The sequence below is a fragment of the Amphibalanus amphitrite genome, unplaced genomic scaffold (genome assembly GCF_019059575.1).
Source record: "Amphibalanus amphitrite isolate SeventyFive unplaced genomic scaffold, NRLGWU_Aamphi_draft 000285F_arrow, whole genome shotgun sequence".
Lineage (NCBI taxonomy): Eukaryota > Metazoa > Arthropoda > Thecostraca > Balanomorpha > Balanidae > Amphibalanus > Amphibalanus amphitrite.
The window spans coordinates 266,870-288,182 of record NW_024881780.1 but is presented as its reverse complement, the minus strand read 5'-3'; the positions used below and the strand labels follow the sequence as shown (position 1 = coordinate 288,182).

The following is a 21,313-nucleotide window of genomic DNA, read 5'->3' as shown; positions in this document are numbered from 1 at the left end:
GACGCGATTGAGCCTCGGATTGACTTGCAAAAGCTCGAGTTTTACTTTTTTTTCTAACGAATAGGTACACAACGATCGATTGATTCCGGAGTCCGATGTGTGGCTTATGATGACAGCTACGAAAGCGAACAATCGCCGGCGACATGCGCGTTCGGCATTGCGCTGTTCCGATCGCCGGCTCCGTGCGCGGTGTCAGTTCTGTCAGTCACGTGACCCGGCGCCCGGGGCAATCGCCGCTCCCGTGCGAGTGACGTCACAACCGCCCGGGGCTGTTTGCACTCGCCGTGTCTCGGGGCGTTATCAGTGCGATCGCGAGCGGCGACGTCTCGACGACTGTGGTCTTTGATCGGACTCGCTTCCGCACAGTCTGGGCGAGGGCGGGGCTGTGGTGGCACGAGGGAGTGGCACACTGGCACAGGAAACTACTGGGACGACGAAGGTTTGGATTTGATTCGGAGGATTGAGAAGTTAGACCGTTCGACACCTTACAATAGGTGAGTTGCATTGAGTTTACTCGAAAATGTCAACATATATACTATATAGTATAATGTAATACATGCTTTTGGATGTGCAGACTGCAGGTCCATGCTTTTTTGCTGAATCAATACGACGATTTGATGCTGGCCTTACGATTAGTGGACTGTATTACCTATTCATTGGTCTGCATTGTCCCTCGCCGAACTTATCGCTTTTCTACACACAAGGTCGATGGAGAGTGGGGGAAGGGGGGGGGGCAGGGGGCTGCTCGCTGTTTCGCCCCGATTTGAGATAGAATTTTGCGTAAAAACGAGCGCGTGCGCCGCTACGAGACACGGCAACTGGTACCCCATTTTAAAGTCTCAGCTCCCGCCTCCCCTCTGAGGTCAGGTCAAATGGAGGTCAGGTAAGGGAGGCGATTATTATCGAATAACTTGGCAAAAAAAGATTAAGGTCGTCCTGCTCCGGCGTGCGAATGACATGGCCTTTGTTTGACAGCGGTCAAATAAGGGCGTTGACCCCAAGGTCAGATAACCTGACCTGACCCGATGACCTGATCTGACCTCAGGTGGCCCTTATGAAAAATCTGAGATATAAGCGTTGTGGGTGATTGTGAGGTTACTACGTCCTGTACCTATGTTTCTTCCCTTTGAGAAATATTCCTGGCACTGAGGGTGTTGCAAAGTTGCCACATTTGAAGACCGTGCAGAGGATCACTTATTCCGCCATAGGTCAGTGACCTGACCTGACCTGAAAATGCGGCTGCTCGTTGCTGTTTGAAGATCATTCTTGAGGCCAAGGTCAGATATGTCAACTTTCATCCCAAATGCGTTCCGAACAATCGGAAAATAACTTCAAAGTGTGGGGGAGAGGGGCACCAATGCATTGGTGCCCCCACCATTACCACCATTCACCATTTCAGCGGTGCAACAAGTGTGGTCGCGAATTCGTGCTGTTGATATCAAAATAAATGTAGAGGGCACAGCTGTTCGTTCTGCCGGTCTATGTATCTGATACTAGCCGTTTTCACGACGGGCTATCCGGCGAATGCACCTGATTTGACCAAATCTGCACCTAATTTCTTTTACAGCAGATATCTTCATTTTATAAATTTATTTCATTTATATATTTATTTTTTTTTAAATAAATTTATTTTTTTTTTTATTTTTCATCTGTAATTTATTTCATCTGATCTGTACCAGATCTGCACCAAATGTGTACCAGATGGCCGTCGTGAAAACGGCTAATGCCGCGCAGGACGACCGACACGTGCGCAAGGAGACACATGCGGAACAGCATAACAACCAGGCGCGCGCATAACGCGCCGAGTGGACCACACCCATTAGAACCGTTTAGGTAGGTAAACAAAAAGTTGTATGTTGTCGGTGTAAGTACACGCTACACACTACACAGGTACATACCTACCTTTTTGGCGAAATATTTGCAGGTTATCAAGCAGTCGAGAAATACAATAATTTATATATTTCGGTATGAACCTATCTTTATGTATAAACAATATATTGCAACGTTCTGGCCCAGAAACGGTCTTCTACCTTATCTTTTTCTCTATGAAGTATGACATTCCTGAAAAAGGCGGTTAGTTCTGCGTAACTTGCCTTTTAAAATGGGACATTTATCCGCTTTCTGATAATACGGTCCCGCTTTTAACCCTCGCCGGCCGAGGGGGGGGGGGCGGGTGCCGCCCCCCCCCATAGGGTTTTTTTCGCGATAGCTCCGAACACGCTGGCGATAGAGAGCTGAAACTTGGCATACCTGACCTTTGATCCAAGTCGCATCTTTTGACACCAACCGCATTTTTTGTGTCAGGTCAGGTCACTGACCTATGACGTCATAAGTGAACCTCTGCACGGTCTTCAGATGTCGCAAGTTCGCAACGCCCTCACTGCCAGAGGAGATGTCACAGGGAAATGAAACTTGCAGGATCTAGTATCCATTATGAGTCTCACAACTTGTATATCTCGGATTTTTCCTTAAGGTCATATGAGGTCAGGTCATTTTCGTGACCTCACCATTATAAGTCAATGGGGAAAAATGAAAACTGCTATTCTGGTGCCGGGAACGATCTCCAACTATCTCAAGCACACAGAATCGTGATTTTATGCACTCCTTGCAAGGTTAGATGCGTCACTTTTGCAATGTTGACCTTCCGTGACGTCATTTATGACGTCATCAAGGTCATATTAGTTTTTCGTCAATAACTCCCGACCAAATTGAGCTAGCGAGTCGAGAAAGCCACCAATGGACTCAGGAAGACCTGCCGAATCGAATGATATGCGACATGACCTCTTTCGACCAACTTCGTGACCTGGGGGTGCTGACCTGACCTTGACCTGAGGTCAACACCCTAAGTTGACCTGACCCGAACGAAAAGTATATCATTCGACGCGCCTGAGCGAGGCGAACACGATGCTGCCAAAATCGCGGCTCTGCGGCCGTTTTTTGCGAAGTTATTCACCAAAAACTGAACCGTACCCTGGGGCACTTGACCTGACCTCAGAGGTCACCGGTTGACCTAGGACCTTAAAATCGGGTACCAATCTCTGCGTCTTGTAACGGCGCACACGCTCGTTTTTTCCGCGACGCGCTAGCTTCACCAGGGGCGAAACGGCGAGGGGGGGTCGTACCCGCCCCCCCCCCTCGGCCGGCGCGTATGTAGAAAACCAATAGGTCCGGCGAGGGTTAACCCGCACGTCCGCTGCCTCGTAGTGTACTCCAGTGCTGGTGGAAGGTGACTGGCGCCGAAAGAGAAACCGTGGATCACGTGGCGCACAGATGCGCGTCTACTGCCTGAGTTAGCGTGAAATTCGTGTTTCGTGGCCTACCTTCTATCGAAGAATGTCTGAAATGATGATCCGAGTTAAACTTTTGAGAAAATAGGTACCTACTATGTATTGCAAAAGAAAGAACGAAATAGGTACAAGAAGAAGTGACGAACTTTCGCCGTTTTGGTCTCTCAATACACCTACCTATGCATTTTTAAATTAAATCACGAATATATGCCTCGCACACATCCATGCCACACGGCACACACTGACACTACACATGAAAGTGGCTATGTCACGCAATTGCCTACCACTCTATTGCCGTAGTTTGGAGCCAGCACTCCATGACTCAAACTGGTGAGAGTGATGGCTGGCTCACTGCACCGCAGCTCATCAGGAGCACTGAGCCGCCGTGAGCCGCGCGAGGTGCGGCGAGCCGCGTCACTTCGCCGCACCGCTGCCGCGCCGAGAGTGTGTGTCTGGTGTGTTGGCGGTTGCGTGGTGCGTTGGCGTCTCTGTGCTACGGTGATATATTTAGACTGCGTTGACGGCTGCGTCGGTGCCTTGACGGCTATGTGGTGTGTTTGGATTTCTCATCTCTGGGTCACGTTGACTGTTGAGTGCGGTACGCTGCGGTTGACATCTCTATAGGTAGGTAAGTGTTGTACATGTAGAGTACACACTCTACATGTATATGTAGAGTACACACGTCGACGTCTCTGTGACACTTCGTCATCTCATGACACTGTGCATAAAAACAAACTTACCTAACCCGCGCTCCGCTGCCCCCTGAACTTCCGAACCGATGGTCGTAGAAAGACGGGGAAAACGGCAATCGAAAGCTCTCAACAAGGCGGATCTTAAGAGCCCAATTTTTTTGCTTAAGTAGGTCAGAGGTCAGGTCAAGGTCAGGTCAAGGGTACAAAATGCAAGTTTCTACATTATCGGCCTTGCACCGTAGTTGCCGAAGAATGGACTGAGACTGATTGCCCAAAACGTGTTCTTAGGCTAACAAGACAATATTCGTTGCATACAATATCATGCAAAGGTCAAGGTCAAGGTCAGGTCACCAAAACGAAATATAGAAAACGGCATGTGCGATAGATGTCTTATGGGTCATTTTATTCATAGAATTCAATAGGCACACTCAATAAGTGATATGGACCACATCTGGATGATTTTCAGGTCGAAGTCAGGGATCAAGGTCAGGTCAAGTGAGGTCAAATTTTGAAGTTGGTTGTTAAGGCCTAAAAAGGTGTACAGCTGATGCAGTTTTTCACGGTGAAACGAATGGTGCTATTTTTGTTTCCGTACGAGATCTAGAACTTCCTTTTTTTTCTCAAAAATTTTGTGTGTCGTTACGTCATAAAATTTTGAATAACTCCCACAATTTTGAACCGATTCATCTAAAAATTGGTATATAGGTGCACATAGACCACGTCTCTGACGTGTTTCCGTTTTTTAATACACTCAAAATTTTGGATTTTTTAATTATTTTCCCAAAAAAGTCAGTTTTTTTAGAAAAAAATTTGGGCCCAAATCCAAAATTTTCAAAAAACCGAGATAGCCATTTGATAGACAAAGTAGAATCACGTGTAACAATTTTTATTGTCTTGATTCCTTTGAAAATGAAGATGTTAGCGGCGTTTGAAATTTTGCCGTTTTTGAGGCGAAATGGCGGACATGACGTCACTAAAACGTCATTTTCTCAAAAAAAAATCCAACGGATTTCGCCCAAATTTTTAGGAAGCATCTTATATTGATGTATGATAAGGTACTGATAGTTTGACGTCGCTGGCGTAACGCGTTTAGAAGTTATTGGCGAAAAACGGGAGGGGGCAGATTCTGCCCCCCTCCCCCAGCGGGGCGCGGGTTAACCCTATTCGGCCATACGCGCCCTGCTGGGGAGGGGTGGGGGTTGGGGGAGGGGAGTGGCAGATTCTGTCTCCCCACTTACTTACGATCCGAGGTGGTAGAAAGACGGGAAAACGGCAATGAAAAGCAATCAGCAGGATGGAACTTTAAGCAAAAAATTGTCCTGGCAGGTTAGAGGCAAGATCAAGGTCAGGTCAAGGGTAAAAACGGCCGGTTTCTACATAATCAGCTTTGGAGCGCAGTTGGCGAGTAATGGATTGATTAGGCTACCAATACAAGATGCGTTGCATACAATGTCATGCAAAAGTCAAGGTCAAGGTCAGGTCACCACAGACTAACTATAGAATTAAGATATATGCGACACGTTTATGGGTCATTTTATTCACGAAACTCAATGGACATACTCAGTCAGTGATATGAACCATATTTGAAAGAAGCTCTGATCGAGTTCATGAATCATGTCAAGGTCAATTTTCACCCAAATTTTAGGGATCATGTTTAAGTAATGGATGACAAGAACTAAACATTTTACTTTGCTGACATAACGCGCTTTGAAGCTATTTGAAAAACACGAAAGGGAGGCAGATTCAGCCCCCCCCCCCCCAGCGGGAAGCGGGTTGATATATGGATTAAGCCAGCGTCACAACTCCAGTGACCCACCTCAGTCCCTGTGTTGCAGACGAAAATGGCCGTAAGTGACGTCACAAATGCCGCTCAGCTGGCGTTTCAGGACCTAAATCTGACTTCAGAAGAGCAGCAGCGCATTCTGGATGTCATCGAAAGGGATGAAGCACTGCGACGGGAAGAGAAAATTCGAATTTGGTGAGTAGGTATAGACCGTATAGCAGGGACATTCACCGTTTCAGGCTGTTTTGGGCTGCTGACAGACTACAAGAGTGTGTAGCTAGATCACAGATCTTTGGTGTTGCCGGAAGAGGGGGCATCTCACCACGGCCGTGCGTCCAGCACACCGCCGCGGTCGGCGCGGTGCCGTGCCCGACCGGCCGTGGCGGCTGCTCCACATCCTGTCAGTGCAGGGCGACGATACGACAGCGCTCCGTTCCCAGACGAACCAGTGATCACGGTTCACGGACAGTGCACTCATACGCGATCCACGGGACTCTCACGAGACGCTCTCACGCAGGATTGCGTGACTCGCAAGCGTGATTTCGTGGGTGCTTCGACGTTTGAGGCACGTGCAGAGATATTCGAGTGGGAGGTCCTTGTTTCGCTTTTCTAACTTGTACCGTGACTCTATTCAAGATAATGGGGGTGGCTTGAAATGAGACGATTCAGTAATTGAAGCCCGTCTAGATCTGTTTTTGATCGGTATTTAGCTTAGCTAATTCTCAATAAAGATGAGTTGAAATAGCAAATCTTTTAGATACATAAAGAGAAATTTAATAAATGAAAGGTAAATCAAACGACGAATAAATCAAACGTCGAAAACAGCAAATATTCGCATTCATTGGAGCATTTGGAAGCTACTATTTGAGCGCGCTTAGCTCGAGAAAAATGTCCAGGCGGACTCGTGATGGTTGGCCTGGCCTGACCTGGGCTCAGTTATTTATTTATTCGCCTCGTTGTGTCCAATGTCCATCCCCTATTACCTGACCTGACATAACCTAACACGATCTATCTACAATACGTGCAAGCACAAATGCATTGTATTTGGACAAGAATGCGTAATGACGGCATGGCGTTATGCGGCCCTGAGTGCTGAACGTGCATATGTCTCTCGTTGCACCGGGCACCAATCACGGATCAGCTGTGCCAATATCACCGGTCACTTACACCGGCCGTTCCGTGACAGCCATTCGTCAGAGAAACACCTCACTTTGTCACCCGCTAATGGATTCGCTCTCTCCTCCAATGGCTGTCGTGGTTTGACGAGAACAGTTCTCCAGTTGCAGTTCTGTCGGTCATCCAGTCGCGTCAGCCATACTTATCTGGGTGCGTAAAAGAAGTGTCTGCTCTAGGTCTACTCTGTGCGTTGAGTTTGATGGCTGATAGTGAGATGACTGTTAGAATGTAGTGAAGATTGCGAGGGTATTCGCGTTATATGAGAATTCGCTGCATTTTCGTGTTCAATAAGGTGAATCGGATAAAGCCACGGTATACGGAGAGATCATGGCATTGCGATGAACGTGGGAAACGGAAATGTGGTAAGATGCGCCGAGTTTTTTTAAGTGGTCTTTTATATATTCTGCAGATTCCCCTCATTTTTTTTTGCATTTTATTGCAACCTTTTCATCCATGTTGAGGAATTTACCTATCGGTAAATGAATACTTTCTAATTTCTATGCTTCAAGTTGTAAGTATGCACTGTTCATTTGAAAATTAGGCTTCGATGGAGGCAAGTGCGATAGCCGATGTTTCTACCAGTAGGCAGTATAGGCGATCTCATCTCTAAAGTAAATTCATGGAAGGACGGTCCGATATTAACCCTCGCCCTGGCAGGGGGGGGGTCGATGCGACCCCCCCCCCTAAGGTTTTTCAAAGATAGCGTAAAAACGGCGGCGCGCAGCGCCGCCAAATTTGGCACAGCCTATGGGGCAACCTTTTTACATATGACCTGAAAATTTCAGGTCCAAGTGACCTTGGGTCAGGTCACCAGGTCAGAAAAACCGGTACAAGGTCATGGTCAAATTTCAATTTTCTTTTTGCACCTGTCCAACTCACAGTTTTGCACTGATTTCCTTCAAACTTTCAGGATGTGCTAAGTTCACCGAGTTGTATAACATACAGTTCGGGTTTTTTGAGGTCACTGACCTGAGGTCAGTTAGAGGTCATTACGTCGTAATGTTAAGCCTATGGGAAAATACTAAATTCGGAAAATACTGGAGATATCCGCTTCGTTCTATCACTTTTGTGCTTTGAAACCACAGTAATTAACAGCAGGTCACTTGGTGCTTCTTTGTTCGGTGTACTTATCCATGGGTCAGGTCAAATGAGGTCAACTGAGGTCAAATGACGTTTTTGCCAATAACTTGGCACATACTGACGCTAGAGCTTAAAAAATGGTATCATTGTGTTCCTGGTGATCAGCCGAATCGAATGATATGCGATATGATGCAATTTGGTTAACTTTAACTTAATTTATTAATTTAAGCTTACTTAAAATTTAAGAAAAACTTTAAGTACACTTAAGCAAGCTAAAAAGTATATCATTCGACGCGCCTTGACGTGCTGAGTTCACTGGTGCTTTTCTTTTTGCTCTATCTTAATTAGATCAAAAGTTATAAGCGAAACACTTTTGACCTGTTTTTAGCTAAATTTTTGCATTTATACCCCCCAAAACCCCCCTAAATATTGACTTAGAACAACCAAATTTGCACAGGGGCGAGAACTCCAGGGGGCCCACCTACCTACCAAATTTGGTGTTTCTAGGTGCCATAGGAGCCAATCATCGACCCCCCCCCTGCCAGGCCGTGTTATGAAAAATGCCCTGCCAGGGCGAGGGTTTACCTACAATTACATCTGACTTAATTGGGCCTGGGATCAATTGCTCATCGTTGTTTTTCAGTGTCCAGTGTCACAGTTCAACATTCAGCCAAGGCTCACCATAAGGCACTGTTCGCAGTCATCAGGCTCGTTGTGCTCTGTTACAGCCACTGAGCTGCAGCTGTTCTTTGTTGCGGGCGACTGAACTCTGAGCTGCAGCTCTGTTCTCTGTTGCAGGCGACTGAAGTCTGAACTGCAGATGCTGCGACTCCAGGGAGTCCTGCGGCCCGGACAGGCGGGCGGCCGCACCTGCGCGCGCTGCCGGGTCACCCTGGGCCGGATATTCAACAGGGGTGCCCCCTGCAGGTCGTGCCGGCTGACGGTGTGCAAGGACTGCCGCCAGCAGCCCACCGGCGGCCGTGGCTGGGTCTGCACTGTCTGCCACAAACAAATGTGAGTTCATATCCCTTTTCCCTAAGCCCCCTCCGGATACACAGCGAAATGTAGTCATGTTGTAACGTTGAACCTTTGCGGTGGCCGGTGGTGTTTCTAATTAATTACCTTTATCGACTAAGCCTAACTCGTGCTGTTTGGTACGAAGACGTGGCAAAGGCTTATCTATGAACGTGTTTATTTATTTTAATACGAACATTGAATTTAACATCGTTTAAACAGTCCTTAGGTTCTTACTCCTTAGACATGCGATACAAAATATTTAGTTTCCTTGCTGTTTCCTTGTTTCCTTGCACATGGTTTACTTGCTCCCAAGATTTTTTTTTCTTTTCGCGACTGTTTATGTTTTGTTAGTGTCCCCCTATTAACGTTTAAGCTCGTGCTTATTTTTCAAAGACCTACTAAAAAATAGGCACTCCTGATGTTTTAGATACCCTGCCCCTACCCGCCTGACTTCTGGCCTTGCCAATAACCTGAGCCACCGATAGTCATCTGTCGCTAATCGCTATCGCTTACTGTCGCCTACTGTCGTTTATTGGTGCAATCGCTCATCGAAACAGGGAGATTCAGCTGGCCACGGGGCAGTGGATGGACCTGTTTACGAAGCGACCCTCGCGCCGACGGGAGTCAATAGTGGCGCCCACCGCCCTACTCCGGCGGCAAATTCGACGCTCCATGACCATCTCCAGTGAGTGGGGCGACTTTGAGCGTATGATCTGGGTAATATGGGTACTATTGGCTGTCATAAATAATCAAACGCTTGATTCGTATGCTGTGTGTTCCATTGTTCGTTTACCTAAGATGTTATGCTGCATGATTATGAAAAGAATAAAACTAATCATCGCATTGTCTAATCAGCATGGTTAATTTGCTGTATCAACTCCGTACAATCGTAAGACGTTTTACGGTCGACCTGCTAAACCATCACCCTGGTTCTCTTTCTCGTGGGTCATCACCTTGCTTTTTTGTTTTATTTCACAGATCCTGGAGGTCCCGGACGCGGGCCAAATGGGCTCCACGCTGCCCGGGGTCGGCCTGGTCTGGCCCCGTCCCCTCTGGGTCACCTCCGGCCGCGACCCCGACCGCGACCCCGACCCGACCACAAGCCCGTTCGACGGGCGACAATGACACACGCTGACCGGGGCTGGTACGTATGGGGAGGAATGTCGAATTTTGAGATATTCATTAGTTATATCGTTACATAAAAACATAGGCAATAGGCATTTTGCCTGTTTGTAAGGGCTTACGACAAAGAGACATTGCCTTTTTGTGTCAGATTGATTTGTTGCGCTCAACGGGATAGTGATTAGCTGGTACCAAAGACAGATTATCAAGTTCACCTCTCCTCTGATGTCCTTATATAACCCGTGCATTTGGATTGAAGGAACGGCACCCCTGTTTCAGTCGCAGGCAGCGTATGGGTGCCCTCAGCAGCCAGGCCTATGCCGAGGACCCCGCTGTCAGCAGCGCCACCTCCAGTGTGACGAGCTCACCAGCAGTTCTGAGGAGAGACGACAGAGAGCAGTCGCCGCAGATTGGAGGCAGTCTCGGGAACGGGGTAAGTTCGATTAGGTCATGCTCGACTGTTTTTTGTTTGTTTTTGTTTGTGTGTTTGTTTTTTACTGCAAGTCCTGATGTTTGTTGCAGCGTTTGTTAAAGGGACCCTCCCACCTTCAAAAAAATTAATGAATTGGCATAAAAGTGATGTAGCGTGAATCACAAAGAGCGAAAATGAACATCTACCAAATTTTACCGGAAAATATTCAACCGTTTTCACGTCTGTCAAGACAGCCTCAGGTTCAGATTCACTTTCAGAATCACATTCGGACCCCCGTAGATTTTCATAAAAACTGGTCCATAGGTACAGTTTTGGACGCTGATTCTAATGGTGAAGTCTGTTTTTCGCCACATATTATACTTTGGCCCCTAGAGGCATTCAAAGTTTTTTTGGGGCGAAGGGGGACCCCCTTAGATTTTCACAAAAACTGGTCCATGTGTACAGTTTTGGACGCTGATTCCAACGGTGAAGTCTGTTTTTCGCCACATATTATACTTTGGCCCCTACAGGCATTCAAAGTTTTTTGGGGGAAGGGGGACCCCCTTGGATTTTCATAAAAACTGGTCCATGTGTACAGTTTTGCACGCTGATTCCAATGGTGAAGTCTGTTTTTCGCCACATATTATACTTTGGCCCCTAGAGGCATTCAAAGTTTTTTGGGGGCGAAGAGGGACCCCCTTAGATTTTCATAAAAACTGGTCCATGGGTACAGTTTTGGACGCTGATTCCAATGATGAAGTCTGTTTTTTCGCCACATATTATACTTTGGCCCCTAGAGACATTCAAAGTTTTTTTGGGGCGAAGGGGGACCCCCTTAGATTTTCATAAAAACTGGTCCATGTGTACAGTTTTGGACGCTGATTCCAACGGTGAAGTCTGTTTTTCGCCACATATTATACTTTGGCCCCTAGAGGCATTCAAAGTTTTTTTGGGGGAAGGGGGACCCCCTTAGATTTTCATAAAAACTGGTCCATGTGTACAGTTTTGGACGCTGATTCCCATGGTGAAGTCTGTTTTTCGCCACATATTATACTTTGGCCCCTAGAGGCATTCAAAGTTTTTTTTGGGGGAAGGGGGACCCCCTTAGATTTTCATGAAAACTGGTCCATGTGTACAGTTTTGGACGCTGATTCCAACGGTGAAGTCTGTTTTTCGCCACATATTATACTTTGGCCCCTAGAGGCATTCAAAGTTTTTTTGGGGGAAGGGGGACCCCCTTAGATTTTCATAAAAACTGGTCCATGTGTACAGTTTTAGACGCTGATTCCCATGGTGAAGTCTGTTTTTCGCCACATATTATACTTTGGCCCCTAGGGCATTCAGATTCACTTTCAGAATCACATTCGGACCCCCTTAGATTTTCATAAAAACTGGTCCATGGGTACAGTTTTGGACGCTGATTCCAATGGTGAAGTCTGTTTTTCGCCACATATTATACTTTGGCCCCTAGAGGCATTCAAAGTTTTTTGGGGCGAAGGGGGACCCCCTTAGATTTTCATAAAAACTGGTCCATGTGTACAGTTTTGGACGCTGATTCCAACGGTGAAGTCTGTTTTTCGCCACATATTATACTTTGGCCCCTAGAGGCATTCAAAGTTTTTTTGGGGAAGGGGGACCCCCTTAGATTTTCATAAAAACTGGTCCATGTGTACAGTTTTGGACGCTGATTCCAATGGTGAAGTCTGTTTTTCGCCACATATTATACTTTGGCCCCTAGAGGCATTCAAAGTTTTTTGGGGGAAGGGGGACCCCCTTAGATTTTCATAAAAACTGGTCGATGGGAACAGTTTTGGACGCTGATTCCAATGGTGAAGTCTGTTTTTCGCCACATATTATACTTTGGCCCCTAGAGACATTCAAAGTTGTTTTGGGGCGAAGGGGGACCCCCTTAGATTTTCATAAAAACTGGTCGATGGGAACAGTTTTGGACGCTGATTCCAATGGTGAAGTCTGTTTTTCGCCACATATTATACTTTGGCCCCTAGAGACATTCAAAGTTGTTTTGGGGCGAAGGGGGACCCCCTTAGATTTTCATAAAAACTGGTCCATGTGTACAGTTTTGGACGCTGATTCCCATGGTGAAGTCTGTTTTTCGCCACATATTATACTTTGGCCCCTAGAGGCATTCAAAGTTTTTTTTTGGGGAAGGGGGACCCCCTTAGATTTTCATAAAAACTGGTCCATGTGTACAGTTTTGGACGCTGATTCCCATGGTGAAGTCTGTTTTTCGCCACATATTATACTTTGGCCCCTAGTGCATTCAGATTCACTTTCAGAATCACATTCGGACCCCCTTAGATTTTTATAAAAACTGGTCCATGGGTACAGTTTTGGACGCTGATTCCAATGGTGAAGTCTGTTTTTCGACACATATTATACTTTGGCCCCTAGAGGCATTCAAAGTTTTTTTTTGGGGCGAAGGGGGACCCCCTTAGATTTTCATAAAAACTGGTCCATGTGTACAGTTTTGGACGCTGATTCCAACGGTGAAGTCTGTTTTCGCCACATATTATACTTTGGCCCCTAGAGGCATTCAAAGTTTTTTTGGGGGAAGGGGGACCCCATTAGATTTTCATAAAAACTGGTCCATGTGTACAGTTTTGGACGCTGATTCCCATGGTGAAGTCTGTTTTTCGCCACATATTATACTTTGGACCCTAGAGGCATTCAAAGTTGTTTTTTGGGGAAGGGGGACCCCCTTAGATTTTCATAAAAACTGGTCTATGTGTACAGTTTTGGACGCTGATTCCAATGGTGAAGTCTTTTTTCGCCACATATTATACTTTGGCCCCTAGAGGCATTCAAAGTTTTTTGGGGCGGAGGGGGACCCCCTTAGATTTTCATAAAAACTGGTCCATGGGTACAGTTTTGGACGCTGATTCCAATGGTGAAGTCTGTTTTACGCCACATATTATACTTTGGCCCCTAGAGACATTCAAAGTTTTTTTGGGGCGAAGGGGGACCCCCTCAGATTTTCATAAAAACTGGTCCATGTGTACAGTTTTGGACGCTGATTCCAACGGTGAAGTCTGTTTTTCGCCACATATTATACTTTGGCCCCTAGAGGCATTCAAAGTTTTTTTTGGGGGAAGGGGGACCCCCTTAGCATGGGTGTCGATTTGTATACTTTTGGGGGTGCTGCAGCACCCCCAATGCTCAAATGAGCACCCCCAATGGTTTTCCGGGCACCCCCAAATGTTCCAGTCAGCACCCCCAATTATTTTGTCCCTCAATAACTCCCACTAACTCTGCTTGAGGAAAATAATTGGTTCCGCAGTCTTTCACTACTAAAAATAAAACAATTACGCAATTTACAATGCATGAAATAAAAATGTAAAGAAAAGAAAAGTTAGTCTTAAGAAGAAGGGCGAAAAAAAGACGTTAAGTTGCAGACTGCAGAGACACTGGTGTGGGTCCGTCGTACACGAGTGTCTGACCCTTAGAGCTGATAACGCGTACCCTTTACAAGCCGGCAGGGGGCTCCAGATACCGGCGACGGGCCCTCAGAGGCCGGTAAAGGGCCATCAGATGCCGGTGGTACCTTCAGAAACCCTGTGGGGTCGTCTTTAGAGACCGGCACGGACTCAGACGCCGATGGGGCCCTCAGAGTCGCCGGTGTGGGGCCTTCAAATGTCACCGGTGGGTGGCCGTCATATGTGCACTTGTGGGCAGGGATGCGGAGCCGTGGAAATTTCAGACGGCTCCGGCTCCGGCTCCGGCTCCGGAGAAAAAATCGGCTCCAGCTCCGGCTCCGGCTCCGGGTGAAATGTCAATACGGCTCCGGCTCCGGCTCCGGGCAAAATATACCGGCTCCGGCGGCTCCGGCTCCAGCTCCGGCTCCGGCTCCAGCTCCGCATCCCTGCTTGTGGGGCCTTCAGAAGCGACGGTGTTTGGCCCTCAGAGCCGCCGATATAGGGCCTTAAGAGGCACTAGTGCGGGGCCCTCAGATATGGCAATGCAATGTATGGCCCTCGGAGGCGCCGGTGTAGGTGCTCCACAGTTGCCGGTGATGGCCCTCACAGGCGCCGTTGTGGGGGCTCTCAGAGACACTGGTTTAGGGCCATCACAGGCGCGCGTGTGGCCCTCAGAACTGCTGTTACGGAACGGACCCTTCATAGGCCGACAAGAAGATATCAAGAGGTCACCGGTGCCTTCAGGAGCCTTGTGGGGTTCTCAGAGACCGGACATGGTGCTCTCAGACGCCGCTGTGACCCTCCGAGTCACCTGTGTGGGACCGTCAGGGTCGCTGGTAACTGACGAGGGTATCGCCGTCAGATCCGGGGTTTGGGTCGATACGGCTCTATTCCGGCTAGCCAGTATATGCCGTAGCGCTCCCGGGTAGTTATGGTTCCGAACCGCCAAGTCTGGCTCAAGTCAGACTCCCTGCCATGGCTCAAGTCCGGCTCCCTACGACCAGGTCCGGCTGCACCTCATAGCTGCTCTGGCTTACTGTGGCTGAAGTACGGTGGAGGTACGGCACGGCTGATGCGGCATAAGTCCGGCTGTGATGCGGGCGAGCTCCGGTATCGTGTGTCAGCTCCCGTAGGCCCCCAGACCTTGCCCATACTTTAGCCGGAGCAAATGCCGGAGCTAGCCAGAGTAAGACCAGCTACGGCCAGGACCAAATTTGCTGGCTGGGAATAGGCCGGTTAAGACCCCCATAGTCCGACATGTGGCCCTCCGAAGCCGGTAAGGGGCCCTCAGAGGCCGCCAAGTGGCTCTCAGAGACTGGCTTGGGGCCCTTGTGGAGATCTTAGTGTTGGTACTTGTGGGCCCATGAGGGGTTTTTACGAGCCCCGTGGATCCCTTCTATGTCCAAATATGGCCAGCATTGACCCTTAGCGGCCAATTGGCGCCTCAGGGCCCCTCAGGCCCGAATAACCCGAGGGGACCCTGAGGCCCGAACCTGATGGGGGGGGGGGAGGCACGTGCCTCACGGCCCACCTGGCTACGCCACTGGGGAAAATCGTAAACCCGTAAATATCCAAATGCGATCACCTGTCATTTTTCATCGATATTGGGATCGTCTGATTACCGCCAGAGCCTCGTAGCTACCGTTGCCTCCGCGCAATGTCCGCCCCTGCGGACCGCAGCGGCTGCTGCACCGGTGCTAATCACCGTCATTGGTTTCTGTCACCTTATTACAGAGGTGTCGGGGCTGCTGCCATGCTGCCGGCAAAAATATTTTTTTTCGGAAAGATGTTTATGTAATCAGGTAGCCTATAGGACGAGCAGAATGATTTTCAAGAAGAACGTTCTGCCCTTGGGAAATGTTAGTATATAGCAGGGTTGTGCTTGACTCATGAGTCGAGTCAAAAATTTGACTCAACTCTGACTCAAATGAGTCAGATTTGAGTCGAATCTGATAAATTTTTGAGCTGTTGAGTTGAGTCAGAGTTGAGTCGGACAAAAATATTAAGGCGTTGAGTTGAGTCAGAGTTGAGTCAGTAAAATAACTTTTGACATTGAGTTGAGTCAAACATTTGGGAACATGAGTCAGCTGACTCAACTTTCCAGAAACAAGCTTTTCATTCCCCACCCCCGCTTCCCTGACCCTGTTGCCGGACTTTTTCACCCCCCTCCCCCCGCTCAAGAGCTTTTTTTTTATCAGAGTCAATTTTGAGTCAACTCACTTGACTCAACAAAAAATTTGAGTCAAGTTTGAGTCGACTCATATTTTCATTGAGCCGCTTGAGTCATGAGTCGAGTCAAGGGAAAAAATCAGCTCCTTGTTTGAGTCAGAGTTGAGTCAGGGCTTTCTGAGGTTGAATGATGAGTCGAGTCGGTAAATTTTTTTGAGTCGAGCACAACCCTGGTATATAGAAATCCCGACATTATCAGTACCTTATGGGGATAACCAACCCCGCCTTGTACGGTTGTGCCGCATGGCAAAGCTGCAATCTGTCACCCGGTGCAGGGGTTGAGCACCCCCAACCATTTTGAAAAATCGACACCCCTGCCCCTTAGATTTTCATAAAAACTGGTCCATGTGTACAGTTTTGGACGCTGATTCCCATGGTGAAGTCTGTTTTTCGCCACATATTATACTTTGGCCCCTAGGGCATTCAGATTCACTTTCAGAATCACATTCGGACCCCCTTAGATTTTCATAAAACTGGTCCATGTGAACAGTTTTGGACGCTGATTCCAACGGTGAAGTCTGTTTTTCGCCACATGTTATACTTTTGCCCCTAGAGGCCATGAAAATCTAAGGGGGTCCCCCTTCGCCCCAAAAAAAACTTTGAATGTCTCTAGGGGCCAAAGTATAATATGTGGCAAAAAACAGACTTCACCATTGGAATCAGCGTCCAAAACTGTACCCATGGACCAGTTTTTATGAAAATCTAAGGGGGTCCCCCTTCGCCCCAAAAAACTTTGAATGCCTCTAGGGGCCAAAGTATAATATGTGGCGAAAAACAGACTTCACCATTGGAATCAGCGTCCAAAACTGTACCCATGGACCAGTTTTTATGAAAATCCAAGGGGGTCCCCCTTCCCCAAAAAACTTTGAATGCCTCTAGGGGCTAAAGTATAATATGTGGCGAAAAACACACTTCACCGTTGGAATCAGCGTCCAAAACTGTACACATGGACCAGTTTTTATGAAAATCTAAGGGGGTCCCCCTTCCCCAAAAAACTTTGAATGCCTCTAGGGGCCAAAGTATAATATGTGGCGAAAAACAGACTTCACCGTTGGAATCAGCGTCCAAAACTGTACACATGGACCAGTTTTTATGAAAATCTAAGGGGGTCCCCCCTCGCCCCAAAAAAACTTTGAATGTCTCTAGGGGCCAAAGTATAATTTGTGGCGAAAAACAGACATCACCATTTGAATCAGCGTCCAAAACTGTACACATGGACCAGTTTTTATGAAAATCTAAGGGGGTCCCCCTTCCCCAAAAAACTTTGAATGCCTGCCTCTAGGGGCCAAAGTATAATATGTGGCGAAAAACAGACTTCACCGTTGGAATCAGCGTCCAAAACTGTACACATGGACCAGTTTTTATGAAAATCTAAGGGGTCCCCCTTCGCCCAAAAAAAACTTTGAATGCCTCTAGGGGCAAAAGTATAATATGTGGCGAAAAACAGACTTCACCATTGGAATCAGCGTCCAAAACTGTACCCATGGACCAGTTTTTATGAAAATCTAAGGGGGTCCGAATGTGATTTTGAAAGTGAATCTGAATGCCCTAGGGGCCAAAGTATAATATGTGGCGAAAAACAGACTTCACCATGGGAATCAGCGTCCAAAACTGTACACTTGGACCAGTTTTTATGAAAATCTAAGGGGGTCCCCCTTCCCCAAAAAAAAACTTTGAATGCCTCTAGGGGCCAAAGTATAATATGTGGCGAAAAACAGACTTCACCATTGGAATCAGCGTCCAAAACTGTACCCATGGACCAGTTTTTATGAAAATCTAAGGGGGTCCGAATGTGATTCTGAAAGTGAATCTGAATCTGAGGCTGTCTTGACAGACGTACCGTTTTCGAGATATAAGACTTTTATTTTTGTTTACTTTTTGGGAACTCCGCTGTTTCTATGACGTCACATAAAGGTTTTCTTTACGTCGGCATTTGGAAGCAATAATTTGGTATCAAAGTGCGACAAATATTGCGCGAATGATGCGTTTATCTTATCAAGGTCAATATATGATGGCCAACAAAGGATTCCAGGACAATTCTTCTTATGGCATTTTTTCGTATCGCAATTCTTCGTCTGCAAATCTTCGTCAGGGCATTTATTCGTATCGCATTACTTTGTCTCGCATCAGGGTATATGAAAATCGGCTCGCATTTCTTCTTCAACGCAAATATATGCAAGAGTAAGCATTGATGGACAAATAAATGCACCGACGAAGATTTGTAGACGAAGAAATGCGGACGAAGAAATGTCATGCGAGGATTCGTTCGGGTACCATGACATTTATGGTACCCGTCCCCGTAGATCCTGCAGCTCTCAACTCATGGAGGTTCTGGACGACTGGACCAAGATGCTCGAGCGGGGTGATCCCGTCGACGTGGCATACTTAGATTTCCGAAAAGCATTTGACTCTGTCCCACACAACCGACTTCTGAAAAAGTTGAGGTGTTCTGGGATATCCGGCAAACTTCTCAAGTGGATTGAGGCATTTCTTTCCGGACGCAATCAAAAAGTCGTTGTAAACGGAAGCCTTTCAGACTCATTGGCTGTCAGAAGCGGAGTTCCTCAAGGCTCGGTCCTGGGACCCCTCTTGTTTCTGTTGTTTGTCGACGATATCCCCTCTGTGGTAGACTGTTCTGTGAAAATGTTCGCCGATGATACAAAGCTCTATCGGGACGTGTCAACGCTTTATGACAGTGACTCGAGCTCTGCAGCCGCTGAGGTTGTGGAACTGGCTGTCGCCCAACAAAGGGCTGGCAGGAACCATTCCACTCAACTTACCCAGCGCGCCCCTGAAGAGCGACGTCTGAACACGGTTGGAGCCCTGCCTGAGGATGATGAAGAGGGAGAGGTGGCTGTCTCTCATGTCAGAGATGTCAGATACCACTCTGCCCGACCATCGCCTATGCAGCAGGCGCGAGACCCGACGGCCGTAACGACACTTCAAGACGATATTGATGCCCTGGTGGAATGGTCTGACCGATGGCAGCTCCCATTTAACGAGGGGAAGTGCAAGATCCTGCATCTGGGACGGAACAATCCTCGAATCAAGTACACCATGAGAGGGGTCGAACTAGAGGCGGTGGAAACAGAACGCGATCTTGGTGTCCACATTGACTCTTCGCTTAAATTTCGCAAGCAAGCTGCCACGGCTGCGGCGAAGGCCAACCAGATCCTGGCAGTCATTAGGCGTTCATTCGAGCTTATCGACGAGTTCACACTCCCACTGCTGTACAAGACTCTGGTGCGCCCACACTTGGAGTTCGGAAATGTGGCATGGGGTCCGTTCAACCGCGCGGATCAACTCCTTATTGAAAAGGTCCAAAGGAGAGCAACACGCCTGGTGGCCTCGATTAGACACCTCCCCTATGAAGTACGACTGCAAACCTTAAAACTGCCTACACTGTCCTACCGTCGACGACGTGGAGATATGATCCAGATGTACCAGCTGTTCAATGGAGGGGTCGACCTGTCTCCGGAGGATTTCTTTTCGACTGCCACTGACGATCGTACCCGAGGCCACTCGCGCAAAGTCCAGAAGCCCAGAGCTGAAAGCCGACCAAGAAGGCAGTCGTTCAGTGTGAGGGTTGTCAACGATTGGAATAGCTTGCCCTCGTCGGTCGTCGGAGCTGTCTCTGTCGAACAGTTCAAATCAAGACTGGACGCCCATTGGGCAAACATCAGGTATCTGATACCTGACAGGAGTTAGACAAGTCCCACATGTTACGAGCTCGATGAGAACGGTTCCCTACAGGCATAGTAGCCTCTAAATTCCGATCAAATTAAGGTAAGGTAAAGGTATTTATGTGATTTCAAAGTCAAGGTTCACAGCTGATCTGCTAAATCAAGCCAAGAATCCAAACTATCAAAAAACTATAAATATTTGTTTGTCTTTCACAGAGGTCTCAAGCAATATAAGGTTGACATATGTTGAATCAAAAATCTACTGCCACAACTCACATCTCCTGCCTTAGTTTATCATTGTTGTTTTAACTTGCTTTCAAGAGAAACAGAAGCCAGTATCTGATATCACTTCAGATGATTGTTTCAAGATCTGAGTTCAAATGGAATTAAAAGCAAGATCAAGATGAAACAGGGATTATTGCTGTTAAAGTAGTTTGGCCATGATACAACAGGCACATAAATCATTAGCCAAATCAAATACTGGTTGGTTTGTCAAGATGTTTGTTGTCTGTCGTCTGTCGAGCTGCTATGAACACTGAATGCTCTCACTCTTACTTTAAAGAGAGTAGTTTAAGTTGAATGGTAGTGAGCTGTAATTAGACAAAGCAGCTATTCAGTGCTCACATCAAGCCAGGCTAGGAAATGGCATCAACTGTGGTGGGAGGAAGCAGGTTCGGCAGGCCTATGTTGTAAACTTCTGTTGTGTCTTGTGTTTGATCAACTGATGTTTTCCAAGGCCCTATATACCAGGTAGGGTCGTCCGGCGATTCTACCTTTTCGTGACGTCAGCTCGTGACGTCATTTAGAGTCAAGTCTCGAAGCCCCGTTCAATCCCCATGTAAATGAGCGATTTTCGAAGCACTGTAGAATGAAGTCTGCACAAGATATATCAAACTTATGTATCTTATCTAAAAGAGCAGACAATTTTCTGCAAGTTATCTATTACGTGTTTTTCGCTAAATCTTTTGCTTTTTTCACAAAAGCGTAAAATGTCCCCCCATGTCTCCGCAGCCTCCCTGTCGCCGGCCGCCGCGCGGTCGCGGTAGTGTAGTGGTTAGCGTGCCCGCGCAGTATTTCAAAGGTCCCGAGTTCGAGTCTATGCGGTGCGGAACTTTAATTGCAATTCCAAGCTGAATATACGCACATCCATAATAAATTATTATTCGTATAGCTAAACTGTCACCAAGCTATCCATATAAATTGACTTCACCCAAAATATCGGCAAGATTCTATTAAAATATAAATTCAAATATGGCGGCTTGGACTGCCGCGTGCGTTAGGCTCCGCCCATAGCTCCGCCCACATGCGTGACGTCATTCGTGTTAGTGGACACGCAGAGAGATAGGGGACGACATGGGCCTGATGTTTTCTGCTCTGTTTTGTGCAGTGATAGTAGCA

General features: G+C 47.3%; 1 protein-coding gene across 1 annotated transcript in view; it reads left to right on the top strand.

Moving 5' to 3' along the window:
• The first annotated feature begins 434 nt into the window (after positions 1–434).
• The window catches only part of LOC122387384 (mucin-19-like), an 87,606-nt gene continuing 66,727 nt past the window's right edge, over positions 435–21,313 (top strand). The window contains exons 1-6 of the mRNA XM_043377534.1: positions 435–494; positions 5,815–5,957; positions 8,817–9,032; positions 9,593–9,720; positions 10,014–10,179; positions 10,437–10,590. Coding sequence (XP_043233469.1) covers positions 5,821–5,957; positions 8,817–9,032; positions 9,593–9,720; positions 10,014–10,179; positions 10,437–10,590 — 801 coding nt within the window. The 5' untranslated portion in view covers positions 435–494; positions 5,815–5,820. The remainder of the gene's footprint in view (positions 495–5,814; positions 5,958–8,816; positions 9,033–9,592; positions 9,721–10,013; positions 10,180–10,436; positions 10,591–21,313) is intronic.